Source organism: Acipenser ruthenus, chromosome 35 (genome assembly GCF_902713425.1).
Source record: "Acipenser ruthenus chromosome 35, fAciRut3.2 maternal haplotype, whole genome shotgun sequence".
NCBI lineage: Eukaryota > Metazoa > Chordata > Actinopteri > Acipenseriformes > Acipenseridae > Acipenser > Acipenser ruthenus.
The window spans coordinates 11,043,005-11,061,080 of NC_081223.1; the positions used below are offsets into that span (position 1 = coordinate 11,043,005).

An 18,076-nucleotide genomic window follows, 5' to 3' on the forward strand; every position below is an offset into this window, starting at 1 on the left:
GTACTGTATACATCTTACATTTGTGTACACACACAGAGAGAGAGAGAGAGAGAGAGAGAGAGAGAGAGAGAGAGAGAGAGAGAGAGAACACACGCACACACACACACAGACACACACACAGAGGATACACACACACAGAGGACGCACACACACACAGGACGCACACACACACACAGACAGAGGACACACACACACACACAGACAGAGGACACACACACACACAGACAGACAGACACACAGAGAGACGACACATACACACAGACGAGAGAGAGAGAGAGAGAGAGAGAGAGAGAGAGAGAGAGAGAGAGAGAGAGAGAGAGAGAGAGAGAGAGAGAGAGACGACACATTATCTTACGTTTTCAGACTTTATTTATGTATACAAACTTGGCTTTCTTCAGTAATTTGGAATACAATTGAGTACACTATGTTATTATTATCAATACATACTTTATACAGAAGAAAATGCATGAAGCGTGTTTAGCTATCTATAACCTTATCACAAGCTTTGGGCAGATTTCCAGTCTCTTCCACTCTCCAGACTGGACGGCTGTAACTCTCTTTGCTGGTCTCTCTGCAGAGTCCAAGGTTAACTGTTATATATATATACATATATATATATATATATATATATATATATATATATATATATATATATATATATATATATATATATATATATATATATATATATTAGTTGTCTATCATATATCCGTCTCTCTGCGTCTTTATTTGTGATAAACACATTATTATTATTATTATTATTATTATTATTATTATTATTATTATTATTATTAATGTACAGCTGTGAGCATCTTCACCTCCTTCCAGCTCTCTCGCCTCACCGCACACGTCACTGCGATTTCTATACGCCGGACTGCAAGGTAATTGCAATGTTTGGCCGCTAGGTGGCATTTAATTTATAGTATAAAAAAAACACAGCAATTTCATCATTTTGACAAGAGATGGCGCAACTCCCTGGTAACTGAAACATTATAAAGTGCTATGCCTAATTACAGATGTGGAGTTTGCTGTTGCGATATTTAAAACCCTGTCTGTCTGTCTCCAATACCACAAGCAGAGCAAAACTAAGCTTTGACAGAATTCTGAACCTGATCTTATTTTAGCACTACCACCAAATGGGCCATAGAGGGCGCCATAAAACATGTTGTTTCTCCCCCCTCCACTAGATTAATACTGTACAAAATCGATTAGATTAACCATAAGGGATTGGTTAGTCTGTTGCTAGGTGAGAACACAGCCGTTTTTAATACAAAGATGACACAATTCAGATGTAGAAATCGTGGAATGTAGTGCAAGAAGGAATTTGGCACACCGACAAAAAGTTTACAAGCGTAGAAAAGTCACCGTCGAAGACTAAGAATGTGCAACAGTGAAGCGTTTGGCACGGCTGCATGAGTTAGAAAACACTTTGAAAAGATACTGATTCTAGGAGAGCTGGGTTTGTGCAGAAGATTGAATACGTGTTAAAAAAATGAGCAAAACAGCGCCCTCGTGTGGGCGCCCGCATTAATTAAACTGGCGCTCTGCTTTCTCATTGCATGCACAAGGTCAGACGAGCGCCAGTCTAGTTTATACGCGATCTGCACTGCGTTCTGTAATCATGTGCAAAATGCACGTTAATGCATGTACAGCAGCGTGCAAATTTATCAGAACACCTCCAGATGTGTCATTGATATCCTCTATACACCCGCCTGCATGAAAACACCTCAGGGTGTGAGAATTTCAATCTCCGCTCAGTAATCAGGGATATAGAAACACACTCCTGTGTGAAAATGTCGGACCGCTCTGTGCTTTAATCAGGCGTCTTAAACCACTTCTAAAAAGTCTCCTGCGTTTTACCGTGTGTGGCTCTGTGTTCCTTTTCTCTTTACTGTTTTAAATGAATTGCCTATTAAAGTCATCAATTCAATTAGACAGTCGCTAATTTGCCTGTTTGGACAATTTTTCCAAGATTTTCAGTACCAGTGGTTTGATTTCAGACACACATCAAATCAAAATTACAGAAGCAATGGGGTGTTCTGATACACGTGCACACTGCTGTGTGTGTGTGTGTCTATATATATATATATATATATATATATATATATATATATATATATATATATATATATATATATATATATATATATAATTAGCTTAGCAACAAGCTCAGGCTGTCTCATTAAACCCCTAATAAAACCAGGAACGGATCTAACTGCTATGCAACAGGAGTCTTATTCCGATCCCTGTATTACACCCACATTAGCGCAGAGCCCAAAGCTGTACAGAGCGCGGCCAGTGCTGCAGACGGTGCCCACAGGGGGGCGCTGTTAAAGACCAGCCTGTAAGACACGATCTCCTCCCTGAAGCCGTCCTCCAGCGCGGAGCAGCGGAAGACGCCCGGGTCCATGGGGAGGTCTTCGGTGGAGACGAGGAGGCAGGACTCTCCCGTGACGGGACAGGTGTAGCTCTTGATGCAGTTGTCTTTCTCCCAGGTGTAGACCGCGTGATGGGAGCGCACGGGGCAGGGAAGCAGGATCGGGCTGTCCGAATCCAGGATCACTTCTCTGGGGCTGGTTCTCTGGGGCTGGAGGTCTGAGGAGGGGAAGCAGAGTGGTTTAGGAACGCAAACAAGGTCCTTTTGGAAGTGACTCTGCAGCAGCAGCAGCAGCAGTTGTTGATGATGCATAGCTCACCCCCTTAGTCTCTTTTTGGATACAGATGAGCCCCTGTGTGTTACCACGTCTTGTTACTTCTCCTGTATTCACACTCATGGTCACAGAATTGTACTCACCTGCAGCATTTCCACAGATGGAGGCGTTGGAATAGTCCAGATTCTGGAGAAAATCACTGCAAGAAAGCCAGAGAAAACAAAAAAGCACAGGGTTTGGTTTTGATTTTAATAAAAGAGCTCTAAAATACGTCTGCCCTGGACTGGAGGGAGCTCCCTTTCTCTTAGGCTGGTGAGGGAGGGAGGGAGGAAGGGAGGGAGCAGTTCAGTCTCCGTGCCTCAAGCCCTCCCTGGACTGGAGGGAGCACCCTTTCTCTTAGGATGGTGAGGGAGGGAGGGAGGGAGGAAGGGAGGGAGCAGTTCAGTCTCCGTGCCTCAAGCCCTCCCTGGACTGGAGGGAGCACCCTTTCTCTTAGGATGGTGAGGGAGGGAGGGAGGGAGGGAGCAGTTCAGTCTCCGTGCCTCAAGCCTGCCCTGGACTGGAGGGAGCCCCCTTTCTCTTAGGGGGGTGAGGGAGAGAGGGAGGGAGCAGTTCAGTCTCCGTGCCTCAAGCCTGCCCTGGACTGGAGGGAGCCCCCTTTCTCTTAGGGGGGTGAGGGATCAATGCCTCCCCAATTTCTGTTACCCTCCGTACCCATCACTGGTGTTGTATCCCCGCGGGATGGGGGAACACTTCTGATTGGTCAAATCCCATCCGCAGTAGGGGTCACGCGAGAGGACACACCCCCTGCAGGTGTCGCCGTAGCGACCACAGTCAGCCAACGGGATCCTTCGCACTTCCAGAGAGGTTCCGACATAGAGGTGGCCCTGGAGGGAGATTGGAGAGGAGATACGGGGTCAGCATCTCAGAGCGCGTCCTTAACCAACTCCACGTTACAAAACCAAGGCTAGGGTTGCAAAATGTATTTTGTTTTTTTGATCACTAACATGTTTCGTTATTTGTTAAGGGATAGTTTAAGAGATACTGAAAGAGATGTAATAAATGTCATATTTTTATATATATATATATTCAATTACATGGCAGTCAAATCAAAAGCCTCATGAACACTATAAACAAAGTTGTGTGTGTGTGTGCATGAGTGTGTGTGTGTGAGTGTGTGTGTGTGTGAGTGTGTGTGAGTGTGTGTGTGCGTGAGTGTGCGTGTGTGTGTGAGTGTGGAAGTGAGTGTGTGTGTGTGTGTGAGTGTGGAAGTGAGTGTGTGTGAGTGAGTGTGTGTGTGAGTGTGTGTGCGTGCGTGCGTGTGTGTATGTGAGTGTGGAAGCGAGTGTGTGTGTGTATGTGTGAGTGTGCGTGTGTGTATGTGAGTGTGGAAGCGAGTGTGTGTGTGTGTGTGTGTGTGTGAGTGTGTGTGCGTGCGTGCGTGTGTGTGTGTGAGTGTGGAAGCGAGTGTGTGTGTGTGTGTGTGAGTGTGGAAGCGAGTGTGTGTGTGTGTGTGTGAGTGTGTAATCACCGTGCTGTCATCGATAGCCATGGCAGTGACAGCAGCCTCGTCTCTGAAGAGTCTGTACTGAGAGATGATGAAGGCCTCCTCGCTGCTGTGCAGCACCTTCAGCACCTTCCCCGAGTCTGTGAAAGAGAAGCAAGAATTCAATCTAGTCAAACTGCCTAACCCTAACCCTAACCCTAACCCTAACCCTAACCCTAATCCCTTCAAACTGCCTAACCCTAACCCTAACCCTAACCCTAACCCTATCACTTCATACAGTTTTTTTTTTTTTTTTAATGATGTCTCAATCCTAACATTCTAGGAGGCGAGGCTACAAAAAAATGAAAAAGAAATCAACTTCACTCTCTTCAACTTGCCTGTGTTTAATTTCCACATTTTTTCACTTTAAAACTTAATTTTTGTTTCCTCCTATCAAAGAAATCAAAACGTAACCGGCCCTATTAAGTGACACCACTGTGTTTGTTATAGAATTAGGGCTGACTCTCACCTGTGCCCAGGTACAGCACGCTGTAGACCTCCTCGTTAACCCCTTGCACGCTGGAGGCCACGGTCCTGGTGTAGCGGTCAGTGGTCGGCAGGTCCAGCGGCCGTTGACCCAGCGGATAGATCAGGTCCTCCATTTCTGGGTGGTCCCGAATGACCCCTAAGATTTTCCACGGCAGACTGCTGGTTGTGTTCTTAAAAAGGCACTGCGCAGAAAAAGAAGGAAATAATAATTGAATAATGGAAATTAAGAATGCAGGAGCCTGCCCTGGACTGGAGGGAGCACCCTTTCTCTCAGGGGGGTGAGGGAGGGAGGGAGGGAGCAGTTCAGTCTCCGTGCCTCAAGCCTGCCCTGGACTGGAGGGAGCCCCCTTTCTCTTAGGGGAGTGAGGGACGGAGGCAGGGAGCAGTTCAGTCTCACCGTTCCAGGTCGCTGTGCTGGCAGAGTGTTGCTATAGCCCTTCAGTTTGGAGGTCTGAAAGACCTGATTGACTTCCCCGATGGAGTAGACACAGACCACAGTGGTGTTCCTGAAACAGGACAGAAGAAAAAAAAAATACTGTTTATGAAAAAGAAAGTAACTGCAGCACAGAGCAGAGGGAGGCTGTTCAGAGAGTATAAGAACCTCCCTTTCTCTTTCTCTGCTCCACCAGCACAGAGCAGAGGGAGGCTGTTCAGAGAGTATAAGAGCCTCCCTTTCTCTTTCTCTGCTCCACGAGCACAGATCAGAGGGAGGCTGTTCAGAGAGTATAAGAGCCTCCTTTTCTCTTTCTCAGAGCAGAGGGAGGGAGAGTATAAGCTCTCCTGTCTCACAGTGCATATGCACACCCCTATTGTAACAGTCTAAAAGCTTCTCACCATGCGTTTGAGAAGATGCCGTAGAGCAATCCTGCAGCGCCCCTCTCGCCCGTCAACGCGTACGCCTCTCGGAGCTGATTGAACTGCTGGGGCTTGGAGGGGACCCCGCACATCACCCGCGCCTTCAGGAACGTGGTCCAAGAATCCGGGAGCGCATTCCTGACTCCTCCTTCATCCACCTGCCAAGAGCGTAGGGAACATCTTATAGTCAGAGCTTAGCAGCAACATCGGTCGCCGTGCAGCAGGGCTACAAGTGTGAGTTTCTAACCCTGCTCAAACCCCTGGCTCCTGATCATTTCAATATTAATAATAATAATAGACTTCATTGAGGGGAGTTCTGAACCCCAGGACAGGGTGCAGCAGCAGCAGCAGGGCTAGTGTGAGTTTCTAACCCTGCTCAAACTCCTGGCTCCTGATCATTTCAATATTAATAATAATAATAGACTTCATTGAGGGGAGTTCTGAACCCCAGGACTGGGTGCAGCAGCAGCAGCAGGGCTAGTGTGAGTTTCTAACCCTGCTCAAACTCCTGGCTCCTGATCATTTCAATATTAATAATAATAGACTTCATTGAGGGGAGTTCTGAACCCCAGGACTGGTTGCAGCAGCAGCAGCAGCAGGGCTAGTGTGAGTTTCTAACCCTGCTCAAACTCCTGGTTCCTGATCATTTCAATAATAATAGACTTCATTGAGGGGGGGTCAGACAGTGGAAAGGAGGCAACAGACTTGCATACAAATAAAATCCCTTATTCGATTAGCAGGGAGTCTGATTGAAGCTGTAGCCATGTGCCATGGCAGAGGAGTCTATCTGGCTGGCTGTACCATGCAGACTCGTCCTATTCTCGCACGGTGAGGCTCTTCGTCCACGCTGGCTGTCTTGTTGAGCTCACTGAAGAAGAAGTAAGCCTCTTCCTTGTGTTTCTCATTGCCTGGGACCAGGGCAGACCCGGCAAACTGCGGATCTGAAAGAGATTCAGAAGAGATCACAGCGTTGTCAATTTCCAGGGTGTGCAGACATTTCCAACGCAGCGCTGTAGGTGAACGAAGTCCCGCTCATGTGGGTCATGTGATCCCATTGCACTGGTAAGTTGGATGAAGTCTTATTCCCATCCCTGAACCCAGCGAGGGACGACAAGAATAAAAAGACAATGAGCTTGGATCGCGCTCCTTCAAGAATGTTTAGTAAGTGCTATTGTGTAGTACAGTGTTACCCCAACCGCCCCCCCTCCCCCCTCCTCCCTGCCGCTGGGGTCCCGGGACACTTACTCTGCAGCCACTTGTCTTCGTTCTTGAGCAGCTTCCTGTGACTGTAGGTCCTGCGGAGTGAGCCATTGAACGATCCCGCCGCAGACAAAGCAGAGTAGAGACTGCCCTCTGAAACAATGCATGTAAACTTACTTTTTTATCACATGTGCAATTACTTTGTGATCGCAATAATAATAATAATAATAATAATAATAATAATAATAATAATAATAATAATAATAATAATAATAAAACACAGTAATACAGGATTAGATTTTACAATATGTAATAAAAATACCGTTTGAGTGTTTGTTTTTATTTATATACATATATTTATTTTGAGTACTTGCAATAAGATTATCTCAGATTCCAAACATCATAAGGATTAAAAAAAACATGCCCCCTAGTGTCCTCTAGCGGGACTGCAGCGCGATTCCCCCAGCCGGTACAGTACCTGCAGAGAGAGAGACTACGCGCTGCGAGGGGAAGGGTGGTGAGATGTCAGCTGGCACCACCTGCAGGCTGCTGGCGGTACTGTCAGTCAGTTCTGTCCCATTGACCTGCAAGCACAATAAGGCTTATGTTTAGCATCCCATCAGGTGAGGCGTCACTTATATCTAAGGCTGTGTTTTTTTCACAGTTATCACGAATTTCAGTGAAATGTAGCATTTACTGTTATTCAGTGACGCATTGAAACATTTAGGAACATTTCTTGTATAATAAAATGATCAATCTGGAATATGACAACACACACACACACACACACACACACACACATATATATATATATATGTTTTAATCATATTATTTTTACTTATTAAATATCTTGAAATACTGTGAAATACTGTGAAATTACAGTGGCTAAACCAAACCATAGATCTGCAGTACCCTCACATGACAGATAGGGGGAGCCACCTTCCAAACCAACACGGTTTTATGTTGTTTTCTTTTTTTTAAATGACACCTATCTTTCTATTTGGCCTTTAAACTGAACTTACCAATAACCAACACTTGGGGGCGCCGGCGTTTGTCCCACAGATCAGGAGGCTGCTGTTTACTTTGTGAATCACTGTGATGAAGTTCTCACACTCTGACTGAGAGAAAGAAAAAGGGCAACAAATGACTATCCCCATTTCGGATGCAATTACAATGGTTGGCCAGCTGGTGTCACTGTGCGATATGGAAAAATTACAGTTCAGTCTCCATGTCTAAAACCTTTCTCTTAGGGGGGTGAGGGAGGGAGCAGTTCAGTCTCCGTGCCTCAAGCCTGCCCTGGACTGGAGGGAGCACCCTTTTTCTTAGGGGGGTGAGGGAGGGAGGGAGGGAGCAGTTCAGTCTCCATGCCTCAAGCCTGCCCTGGACTGGAGGGAGCACCCTTTCTCTTAGGGGGGGTGAGGGAGGGAGCAGTTCAGTCTCCATGCCTCAAGCCTGCCCTAGACTGGAGGGACAACCCATTTTTTGGGGGAGGGAGTGAGGGAGGGATCAGTCCAGTCTCCTCTCATACACGCTTACCTGAGGTACATTCAGCTTGGAGAGACAGGTCTTCTTTGCTTTTTCATTTACAGTCACTGGAATCTGAAAAACAAAAAGAAATGTCTTTTGTCAAGAAAAGCACATTGAAGATTCATAGCTGACGTTACGTTTCTGTTCTGTGTGAGTGCCGCACAAGACTCGCTCTCTCTCGGGGACAGACTTTTCAACGGCGCTCACCTGTGTTGTTTTCACGTCGGACTCCGTGAACTGCAGGACGTAGAGCAGACCTCTCCCGCCCACGTAGAGTGAGCCGGTCCCCAGCTCGTGAAAGAACGTGGTGTGAGTCTCCGGGTCGGGGAAGTAAAACCCGACAGCGTCTGACAGAAATGAGACAGAAATAATTAAGAAAAGAAAGAGAGGAAGAGAGAGAGAAAGTGAGAGAGGAAGAAAGTGAGAGAGAAAGAAAGAGAGAAAGAAAGAAAGAAAGAAAGAAAGAAAGAAAGAAAGAAAGAAAGAAAGAAAGAGAGGAAGAGAGAGAGAAAGTGAGAGAGGAAGAAAGAAAGCGAGAGAGAAAGAGAGAAAGAAAAAGAGAAAGAAAAACATAAGAAAAAATTAAGAGAGAGAGAGAAAGAAAGAAAGAAAGAAAGAAAGAAAGAAAGAAAGAATGAAAGAAAGAGAGAGAAAGAGAGAAAGAAAAGAGAGAAAGAGAGAAAGAAAAAAGAAAGAAAAAACTAAGAGAGAGAGAGAAAGAGAGAGTACACTGTCTTGTCCCTCTTAACTGAAACAGGGAGATGCAGCTTCAGCTGGTCACATGATACATCCCGGGGATGTCTAAGCGAGACTAATTGGTCAGTCGTGGCGCGGTCTGCCCATTTGTGTTTAATCATGAAATACAGTATCTTGAAACACCTATTTGTAGATCGTGAAATAAGCCATGTTAACCAGGATAAAAAAGTCTGTCCAATTTATATCAACACTTAAAACGCTTTCAGATTTTCTCGGGCTATAGACAGTGTATAAGCTATGGGGGTGGTGAATATAGTGCTGTGAAATTACAGATAGATCCATAGATCTGCAGTACCCTCACATGACAGATAGGGGGAGCCACCTTCCGAACCAACACGGTTATATATCTATTCGGTTTCAATTAACACTTATCTATCTATTTGGCTTTTCAATTGAACTTACCAATAACCAACACCAGGGGGCGCCGGCGTATGTTTCATTGACCAGGAGGCTACCGTTCAATTTGTGGAAGCTTGAGAAATTGGTCAGTTGTGCGCCATTTACCCGAAGATAGTGTGTGCTACATATGGCTTTTTATTTATTTATTTATTTATTTATTTATTTATTTATTTATTTATGGCTTTTTCTCTTTGCAATATGAGCCACAGATGGTCATTCAACGTGGAACAAGATATGCGTTATACACACACACACACACACACACACACACATATACAGACTGACTATACATCTCAATTGAGGTCATTTGTTGCTTCATAACTTTTTGAGTCGCCCCCCCCCCTCTCTCTCTCTCTCTCGCGCGCGCGCTCACGCCGCTGCCGCTGCAGTCCCATCATCATCACCTCGAGCACCTGCATTGCAGTTCTGCAGCGCGAGCCCTCCCATCGCAACGCACGTGTTGCACCCGCATCAATGCGACCACACACACACACACCAGTGTTTTGAAACTAGACACACATACTTGTGAATGCACGGTGCAATATGCACGGATATATTATCTACAGCAGCATTATAGCAGTACCGGTTTCTATCGCAAACCCTGCTAATACAGGTTTAAAACCTTTTAAACCCATCGTATCGTGTTATTAAATAAAGCAAGAGGGAAACACACAGCTGGGTTCGGGGGATAGACCCTCAGTGCCGGTATATATTGTGAAGTTGGATCCTTCAATGCAACAGAGTCTTTAACACAGACCACAGCTGCTTTCGACTTTCCGTAAAGGATGCATCAAAAAGATTAGCGCCTGTCCATCAATGTAGCCCATTGCTCCACAACGCGCTATATCGGTCCAGCCCTCTGGGATGAATCTGGTACAATGTTATTAGGACAATCTGTCGATCCGCTCCCGAAGTGTGTGTCTCAGGGTGTGAAGAAGGAATTGGATGATCTTTCTTTGTCCTTCCTCATTCATAAATGATTTATTTATGCTATTTTAAGACCTCTGTACGCGGCTGGTTGCGTTTGAACCACGCGTTTTTATTGCACTGTTCATACGTTGTCTTTCTAGACATTACAATGGTCTTTTTGTACTGGTTTCCAGGACCCCCTTGTAAACGAAGCCTCGGTCTCAATGGGTAAATATCCTGGTTTCATACAGACAGACAGACAGGCTTAAATACATCTTACCTTTAACGGTGAATTTCAGCCTCGGCAGCTTCTCAGCGGCTCCTAGGACGCCGGCTAGCTGAAGAAAGGTCGATAAGACCATCAGATGTCTCATCTTTGCTTATGTTTTGTAAGTTGCCTTCCCAATTTTCCGCCCAAGGATGACGTTCTTTGAATACAGCGGCAGGCCGCCTTATCTGATGGGCCGCTGCAGCTGTGTTTCCTAATCGAGCTGAACCGGACCCTGCGATTTGGGTATCTCGCTCGTTTTCATGCCCCTTCTCTCTCTCTCTCTCTCTCACACACCTTTCTGCTTTATACCGACGCTGAGAAATTGAAACCGAGGCTCCACCTCGTGAGCGTGAGAGAAAAGAGAGAGAGGGGAGGGTGTGGGTGGGAGAGAGAGAGGGGAGGGTGTGGGTGGGAGAGAGGGGCGCCGGTATTGTAACGCAGCCCTGGGTTTGTTATTCATTTGAGAGTCTGCTCAATATTGATCACGCGGCGTGGGCACACCCCTGTCTCCTCTATTGAACGTGTTCTCCATTCACTGTGTTTTTTTGAGGGCGTTATTTCGCAAAACGCAGTTTGCACACCAGGCTTTAGTGCCCCGAGATACAGCCACTAAAGGAACCCATTACTCTTTTCGACGTATATTGGTCAGCATATGACATATTCAGAGAGAGTTCTGAGTTATTTTTATTGTCCTCGTTAACTTGTTAAAACAAATACGCATGCCCGCTACCGACAGCAGTATAATGGGCGTGGCTAACGTGGCATCCCCCTACGTCACTCCTCTCAGAAAACTTGAACACATAATCAACTACCCAGTACAGCATTATATTAAGTATATTACAGAAGAAAAGCCATTTTATACTATAAGATAGAGGGAGAGGTCAATTATCCGATAATATTGTTTCAGCTTCCCTTGGGCACTTGTTCCACATGGCTGGGGAAGAGGGGAGAGGGGAGGGGGGAGGGGGCTCTCCTTAGCGATTTTCTTAGCTCCCCCCCCCCCCCCCCACTTTAACCAATGGGTGATTCGAGAGTAAGTTTACCACTTCGATGACGTGGTGTGTTGATTTGGTAAACATTTCCTTTCTGATCACCCTGTGCACGAGGCTTATGCTTTTACAATACGATGCTGTTTTTGGTATAATGGCACACGTGTATTACTTCAGCATGATTCAAGAGATTAACTTATACCTCAATTAAATAAAATCTATTTTTCAACTATACGGCGTGCTAGCGAGTCGGTATTGAGCGGGCGCGTCTGCATGCGGTGACCGTGGAGCTCTCCGTGGTCCTGAAGGAGATTTGCCGGCTGTTTCATGTTCGGTAGACATTCTAGTGCGTGCGTGTGCGTGTGCGTGTGCGTGTGTGTAAAAAGGGCCTTGAGAACGCTAAAGTGGAGGACTCTATGACATTTTAGCTGACGTAGGCGATGAAATCGCAGGGAAAATGAAGCTCAGGGGACCCGTCAACCACTCACTCACACCACACCTGTCAATAATCCTGCGAGTGAGCGACGGAACCGCTAGGGCGTGTTTCTCGGTCAGCATTCACTGACAGGCAATCAGCGTTTCCCGTATGTCGGTAAATCAGGTTGGTGCCTCTCTGCAAGCTACGGGGACAAAAGTTTTGCAGCAACTAGAAGGAAGCCATAATAGCAGTACAAGAATGTCACATTTTTCAATTTTTTGGTCAGTTTTTCGTCAAGTATATGGAAAACCACAAAGCGGTGTGTAATTTCAATACGCTAACGTAGCGTTATTCAGCCCGTTTCATTTCACGACCCCCGTTTCAATACAGCAGAGCAAGCGGGAGACGCAGCGGGTTCAATTCAGACATTTTTTTTAAGACAGACCCGCAGGCAGACAAAGGCTGATAATAGCGCATATCCTGAGAACTAATCCTAATAGCGTTAAATCCGCAGTCAGACGCGTTAATCTTTTCTGAGTTATTTTAGGTCACAGCATCAAAAAAATATATAAATAACACTAAGGAAACTGGGTAAGTGGGATTTGCTTACTATTAAAACCTGCTGGTGCCTATAAATAATGTTGAGATGTGTCCAAGCGATCACTAGATCGATACTATAAGGAGATAACGCAATGGCTGCAATCTGAGACTGAAGAGAGGATTATAAACTAAATATAGGAAGCTGCTTTCTCCAACTACAATAGATTTTGCCCTGTAGTGATGTCTAATGTATATTTTTTTAAGTCCAAAAGAAAAGCATTATTTAATTAATATTGCTCTATCATAATGATCAAATATAATAATAATAATAATAATAATAATAATAATAATAATAATAATAATAATAATAATAATGATGACACTCCAATAAAAGTATTTAACGCAAATTTTTTGAATCATTTGCAGGTAATTCTCTTTCTTATGAATTAATGGGTTATTATGAAATATATAGTGTGGAGTAGTGGTTAGGGGCTCTGGACTCTTGACCAGAGGGTCGTGGGTTCAATCCCAGATGGGGGACACTGCTGCTGTACCCTTGAGCAAGGTACTTTACCTAGATTGCTCCAGTAAAAACCCAACTGTATAAATGGGTAATTGTGTGTAAAAAATAATGTAATTGTATGTAACAATAATGTGATATCTTGTAACAGTTGGAAGTCGCCCTGGATAATGGATTTTCAGAGCCAGCAACAGTAAATTGATACTGTGTGAAATCAGAAAGGAGAACTCAGACAGCACTGGGTTTAAATATGGCTTTATAATTCATTCATTAAAACCGCCCCCCCACCTCCCCCCCCCTCAAAATATCTTTACACTAAACATTGTAGTAAAAAAGGTGCATTTACAGAGTCCTTTTTAAAACCTTTTTCAAAATAAAGCATTCTAATGTCAACCAATTATTATTAATAATAATAATAATAATAATAATAATAATAATAATAATAATAATAATAATAATAATAATAATAATAATAATAATAGCTTTGCTTATGTATAGGACCCTCACTGAGGGCATATTTGAACAAGTATTCGAACCTCCAACAGCCACTTCTTCGCTTCCATGAAGATTGTTTAGAAAATACTAAGTCCTTGAGAGGGGCAGCTGTTCGGAGTTTTATTGGGGGGGGCAGCTACAGGGGGGCAGCAAGTTGTTTCAGTGGGGGGGGGGGCACATTATGAAAAAGGTCGCCCACATCCTATGAAAAAGTTTTGCATCACCTAGAATTTGGGGATTGAGATATCATTTCATCGGAACATAATTTAGATGTTTTATTTCACATCATGTAAATCAAATAAACTACAAAATAATATCGCAAAAGGAAGGAAGCCATGATAGCAGTACAGTTCAATTTCAAAATGTCAATTTTTTTGGTTTCTTTTTTGTTAAATATATGGGAAAACTAAACAAAAGCGGCTGGTGTGCGATTCAATATGTTAACGTAACGTTATTCAGCAGGTTTCATTCGACTGTATGAAGCAGAATGAGTTCATTCTATAGGGGGATGCTAAACTTTTGTCCAGAGCTATACACACGCTGTTGAAAATCAAGCTGGTATTAAAATCTGGACTGGGTGAAACTGCGATACAACAGGAGCTCCCATCCCTGATTATATATTAAACTGCCATCGGAAAAACTGGGAGGAACCAAGGGAATCAGCAAGGGTCTTTATTATTATTCATTATTAATTAGTTTAGCGGATGCTTTCATCCAAAGAGTATAAGGGGGAGAATGGTGCATCATCAACAACTGCTGCAGAGTCACTTCCAATGGGACCTCGTTTGTTTTACGTCTCATCCGAAGGACGGAGCGCAAGGAGGTGAAGTGACCTGCTCAGGGTCGCACGCAGTGAGTTGGTGGCTGAGTCGGGATTGAACTAGGAACCTCCTGGTATGAAGACCCCTTTCTTTAACCACTGGACCACCAAGCCTACCTTTAAGGTTAGCTAGTGAACTGGCTATGCTATTGAGTCCTTGGTTTCAGGCTTCAAAAGCCCTCCTCACATGAGCTTCATGGAGAACTTGGCCCCATCGCCCCCTTCCCCTCCCCCTCCTCCGCCCCCTCCCCCCCCGCCCCGTGGCACGAAGGCAATGGTGGTGTTGTGTTTAATCTTCCCCTTCCCACGGCTCCAGAAAAATATGAAGACGAAGCAGATGGCCACCGAGCTGAGGAAGGACAGGAAGCCCATGGTGGTGGCGATGACGAGGGTCTTGGCGTCGTAGGGGTAGGGGCGGGGCCCCGGAGAGGAAGAGGCGTTGAAGGGGGTCGGCTGCAGGTCCGAGAAGTACAGGGAGCTGCGGTTGCGCGCCGCCGATGACGACAGGGAGAATCCGCGCACCTGCAGGCTGACTGGCAGGCTGTCATTCCCGGCCGCGTTGCTCGCCATGCACTGGTAGATCCCGCCGTCCTGGACTTGAGCGTACCGGACCTCCAGGCTCCCGTCGAGAAGCACCCGGACCCTGCCGCTGGGGGTCAGGACTGCCTTCTGCGGGGTGAGCCAGGAGATCCTCGGGGCTGGATCCCCATCTGCCCGGCAGGAGAACAGAACCGTGTTGCCTTCCTCAATTCGGACGTCCTGAGGCTTCCGGTCTAAGATCTGGGGCCTCCTGCAGCTGAAATGCCCCGGAAACTGAGATTCAGTGAAGTCCTTAAACTCCCTCCCGCGGGCTGACTCCGGGGAGGAGCAGGAGGGCTGGCGGCCGTCAAAGTTCAAACGCAGCCGCCTGCGGACCACCCAGAGCAGCCGGCAATCGCAAGCCAGGGGGTTCCCGTCCAGCCTGAGGGTCTCCAGGTTGCCCACCGAGTGGAAGACCCCCTCTTCCAGGGTGGGCAGCAGGTTCGAGGAGACGTTGAGCAGCCGGAAGTAGGTCAAGCCCCGAAAAGCCCCCGGCTCGACGGTTAGCAGCTTGCCGCCGGCCAAGTGGAACTCCTGCAGCCTGAGGAGGTCTCCTAACAGGTGGCCCTGCACCGCAGAGATGGGGTTGTGGGAGAGGTCGAGGTAGCGGAGGTAGACCAAATGTCGGAGAGGCAGGTAGGGGACGGAGCTCAGGTTGCATCCGGTGATGGACAGCGAGGTGAGGTTGAGCCCCAGGAGGCTGTTCCCTGCCAGGGTGCCCAGCGAGGGGCACTGCCTGATCTCCAGGCTCCTGAGGCGCTGCAGCCTCCTGAACGAAAGGTCCTGGAGCCCGCCAACGTTGCCGAGCCGTCGGAGGCTCAGCAGGAGCAGCCCGTGGAGCTGAGAAAGGGCCTCCGCGGGGATGGAGGTGAGGTTGCACTTGTCCAGGGTCAGCTCCTGGAGGTTGTGGAGGCCGGAGAAGGCCCGGTGGGAGAGGAAGACCAGGTCATTCTCTCCGGCCTCCAGCTGCCGCAGGTTCAAGAGCTCCCTGAAGGTGTGGTCGACGAACACCAGGATCTGGTTCTCGCGGAGGTCCAGGACCCTGAGGCTCTGGAGGCCGGAGAACAAGCCCACCGGGAGGATCTTGAGCCGGTTGCCGCGGAGACGGAGGGTGCGGAGGCTGGGCAGGTTGCGGAAAGAGCCGGGTTCCACAGCGGAGATTATGTTCTCGCTCAGGTCGAGCCCCAGGAGCCGGGGCAGGTTGGAGAACTCCTCCGAGCTGAGGCTCTTCAGCCGGTTCCTGCTCAGGTCCAGGAGCTCCGCGTCGGAGGGGATGTTCTCCGGGACGGAGGTCAGGCGTCTGCGGGCGCACGACACCGTCCGCTTGCCGGAGGAACACTCGCATTTTGGGGGGCAGGACAGGAGGGAACCCCCCAGAGCCACGGCCAGACCCCCCAGGAGAAGAAGCAGCCAGACCCCCCGCCGCCTGCGACCATCGCCCCCGATCATCTTGCCTCCTGCCTGGGGAGACAAACAGGAAAAACTTACAGCTCCGGCCAAAAGTTTTGCCTCACCCTATAAAATGAACACCTATCGCACGAAACCTGCTGAATAATGTTGCATTAACATATTGAATTACATTCCACCGCTTTGTAGTTTTCCCATAAACATAATGTAAAAAAAAGTGGCATTAATTAATAATAAATGATACATGATTAATTAATAATAATTTAATAATAATATTAGAAAGTGGATGGCACCATCTAGTGCACAGCTAGTGTATTGCCAGCTATACACAATTATTTCCAATAACGCAGGAGGGAGAAAGTTACCGCCAGGGTCTCATAACCAGGTTTGTTCAGATCAGACTTGCTCCAGATTGTAGTTTTTAGGATTCTCCCGGCCACTGAATTGCATCTCCAAGGGGAACACACCTAAAATAAATAAAACACAAAAATATATCACTGTACAGCTCGGGACAAAAGTTAATTTCAGGATTGAGACATAAAAAAAAAAATTAAAATTAATATACTGTACATATATATATATATACACTGTATATATGAACATAATTTAGATCTCTTATTTCACACCATTAAACTGCAAAATGATATCGCAAAAAAAATCTACCACAAGGAAGCCATATATTTCATGTTAGCTTTCAAAATGTCGCTTTTTTCAATGTCAGTTTTTCGTTAAGCATATTGGAAAATTCACACTCCCTCTCCCTCTCCCTCCCTCTCCCTCCCTCTATCTCTCTCTCTCTCTCCCTCCCTATCTCTCTCTTCCTCTCTCTCTCTCTTGCTCTCTCCTCTCCCCCTTCCCCCCTCTCTCCATCTCCCTCTCCCTCTCCCTCCCTCTATCTCTCCCTCTCCCTCTCCCTCTCCCTCTCCCTCTCTCCCTCTCCCTCCCTCTATCTCTCTCTCTCCCTCCCTCTCTCTCTCCCTATCTCTCTCTCTTCCTCTCTCTCTCTTGCTCTCTCCCACTCCCCCCTCCCCTCTCTCTCTCCCTCTCTCTCCCTCCCTCTCTCTCTCCCTATCTCTCTCTCTTCCTCTCTCTCCCTCTACCTCTCCCCCTCTCTCTGTGTAAAAAGTGCTTCCTTCCTTCTGTTCTAAACTCAGCTTCCCCTCAAAATGATTAGCAGAGGATCTGAAGCTCTTCTCCTCCTCCTCTTCCCTCTCTCTGCGGTTTTGAATGCCGGAGATTTACAAGGGATATCATTGCCGGCCGCAGCGTTCCACTTGCAGGGATTAACAGAGCTGTAAATTCTGACTGATGTTCTACTTAAGAAAAGTGCTTTGTTAATGGCTGGGCTGCATTCCTGATTGAGTGGCTGTGTCACCTTGGCTGTATGTCAATTTTTGTGTTTGTTTTTTACATACAGTGATGCAGTATCTATACCACAGGTGCTAGGTCTGTAAAAATACACACATACACCAGCGTGCACATGTATTAGAACAGCCCATTGCTTCTGTAGTAAAACGCAGGAGGCTTTTTAGAAGTGGTTTAAGACGCCTGATTAAAGCACAGAGCGGTCTGACATTTTCACACACGAGTGTGTTTCTATATCCCTGATTCCTGAGCGGAGATTGAAATTCTCACACCCAGAGGTGTTTTCATGCAGGCGGGTATTTAAAGGATATCAATGACACATCTGGAGGTGTTCTGATAC

The 18,076-nt window shown here is 46.5% G+C and overlaps 2 protein-coding genes and 1 long non-coding RNA gene across 5 annotated transcripts in view; 1 reads left to right on the forward strand and 2 right to left on the reverse strand.

Moving 5' to 3' along the window:
- Positions 1-18,076, forward strand: part of LOC131705298 (uncharacterized) — a 141,010-nt gene that overhangs the window by 10,935 nt on the left and 111,999 nt on the right. The window lies entirely within an intron of this gene.
- On the reverse strand, positions 1,699-10,900 carry LOC117965070 (semaphorin-7A-like). The gene is made up of 14 exons (XM_059007691.1): positions 10,613-10,900; positions 8,476-8,615; positions 8,278-8,340; positions 7,764-7,859; positions 7,220-7,325; positions 6,787-6,894; positions 6,343-6,482; positions 5,521-5,699; positions 5,084-5,192; positions 4,667-4,868; positions 4,183-4,298; positions 3,366-3,538; positions 2,795-2,850; positions 1,699-2,595 (listed from the first exon to the last, which is right to left on the reverse strand). Exons 1-14 carry the CDS (start codon positions 10,704-10,706, stop codon positions 2,252-2,254), a joined length of 1,926 nt encoding a protein of 641 aa, XP_058863674.1. The 5' UTR covers positions 10,707-10,900; the 3' UTR covers positions 1,699-2,251.
- Positions 13,375-18,076, reverse strand: part of LOC117962750 (leucine-rich repeat and immunoglobulin-like domain-containing nogo receptor-interacting protein 1) — a 14,101-nt gene continuing 9,399 nt past the window's right edge. For all 3 annotated transcript variants that reach the window (XM_059007693.1, XM_059007694.1, XM_059007692.1), the window contains exons 2-3: positions 16,737-16,838; positions 13,375-16,425 (exon numbers count right to left, since the gene is read on the reverse strand). In XM_059007693.1, the coding sequence (XP_058863676.1) occupies positions 14,569-16,413 (1,845 nt within the window). In that variant the 5' untranslated portion in view covers positions 16,414-16,425; positions 16,737-16,838 and the 3' untranslated portion in view covers positions 13,375-14,568. The remainder of the gene's footprint in view (positions 16,426-16,736; positions 16,839-18,076) is intronic.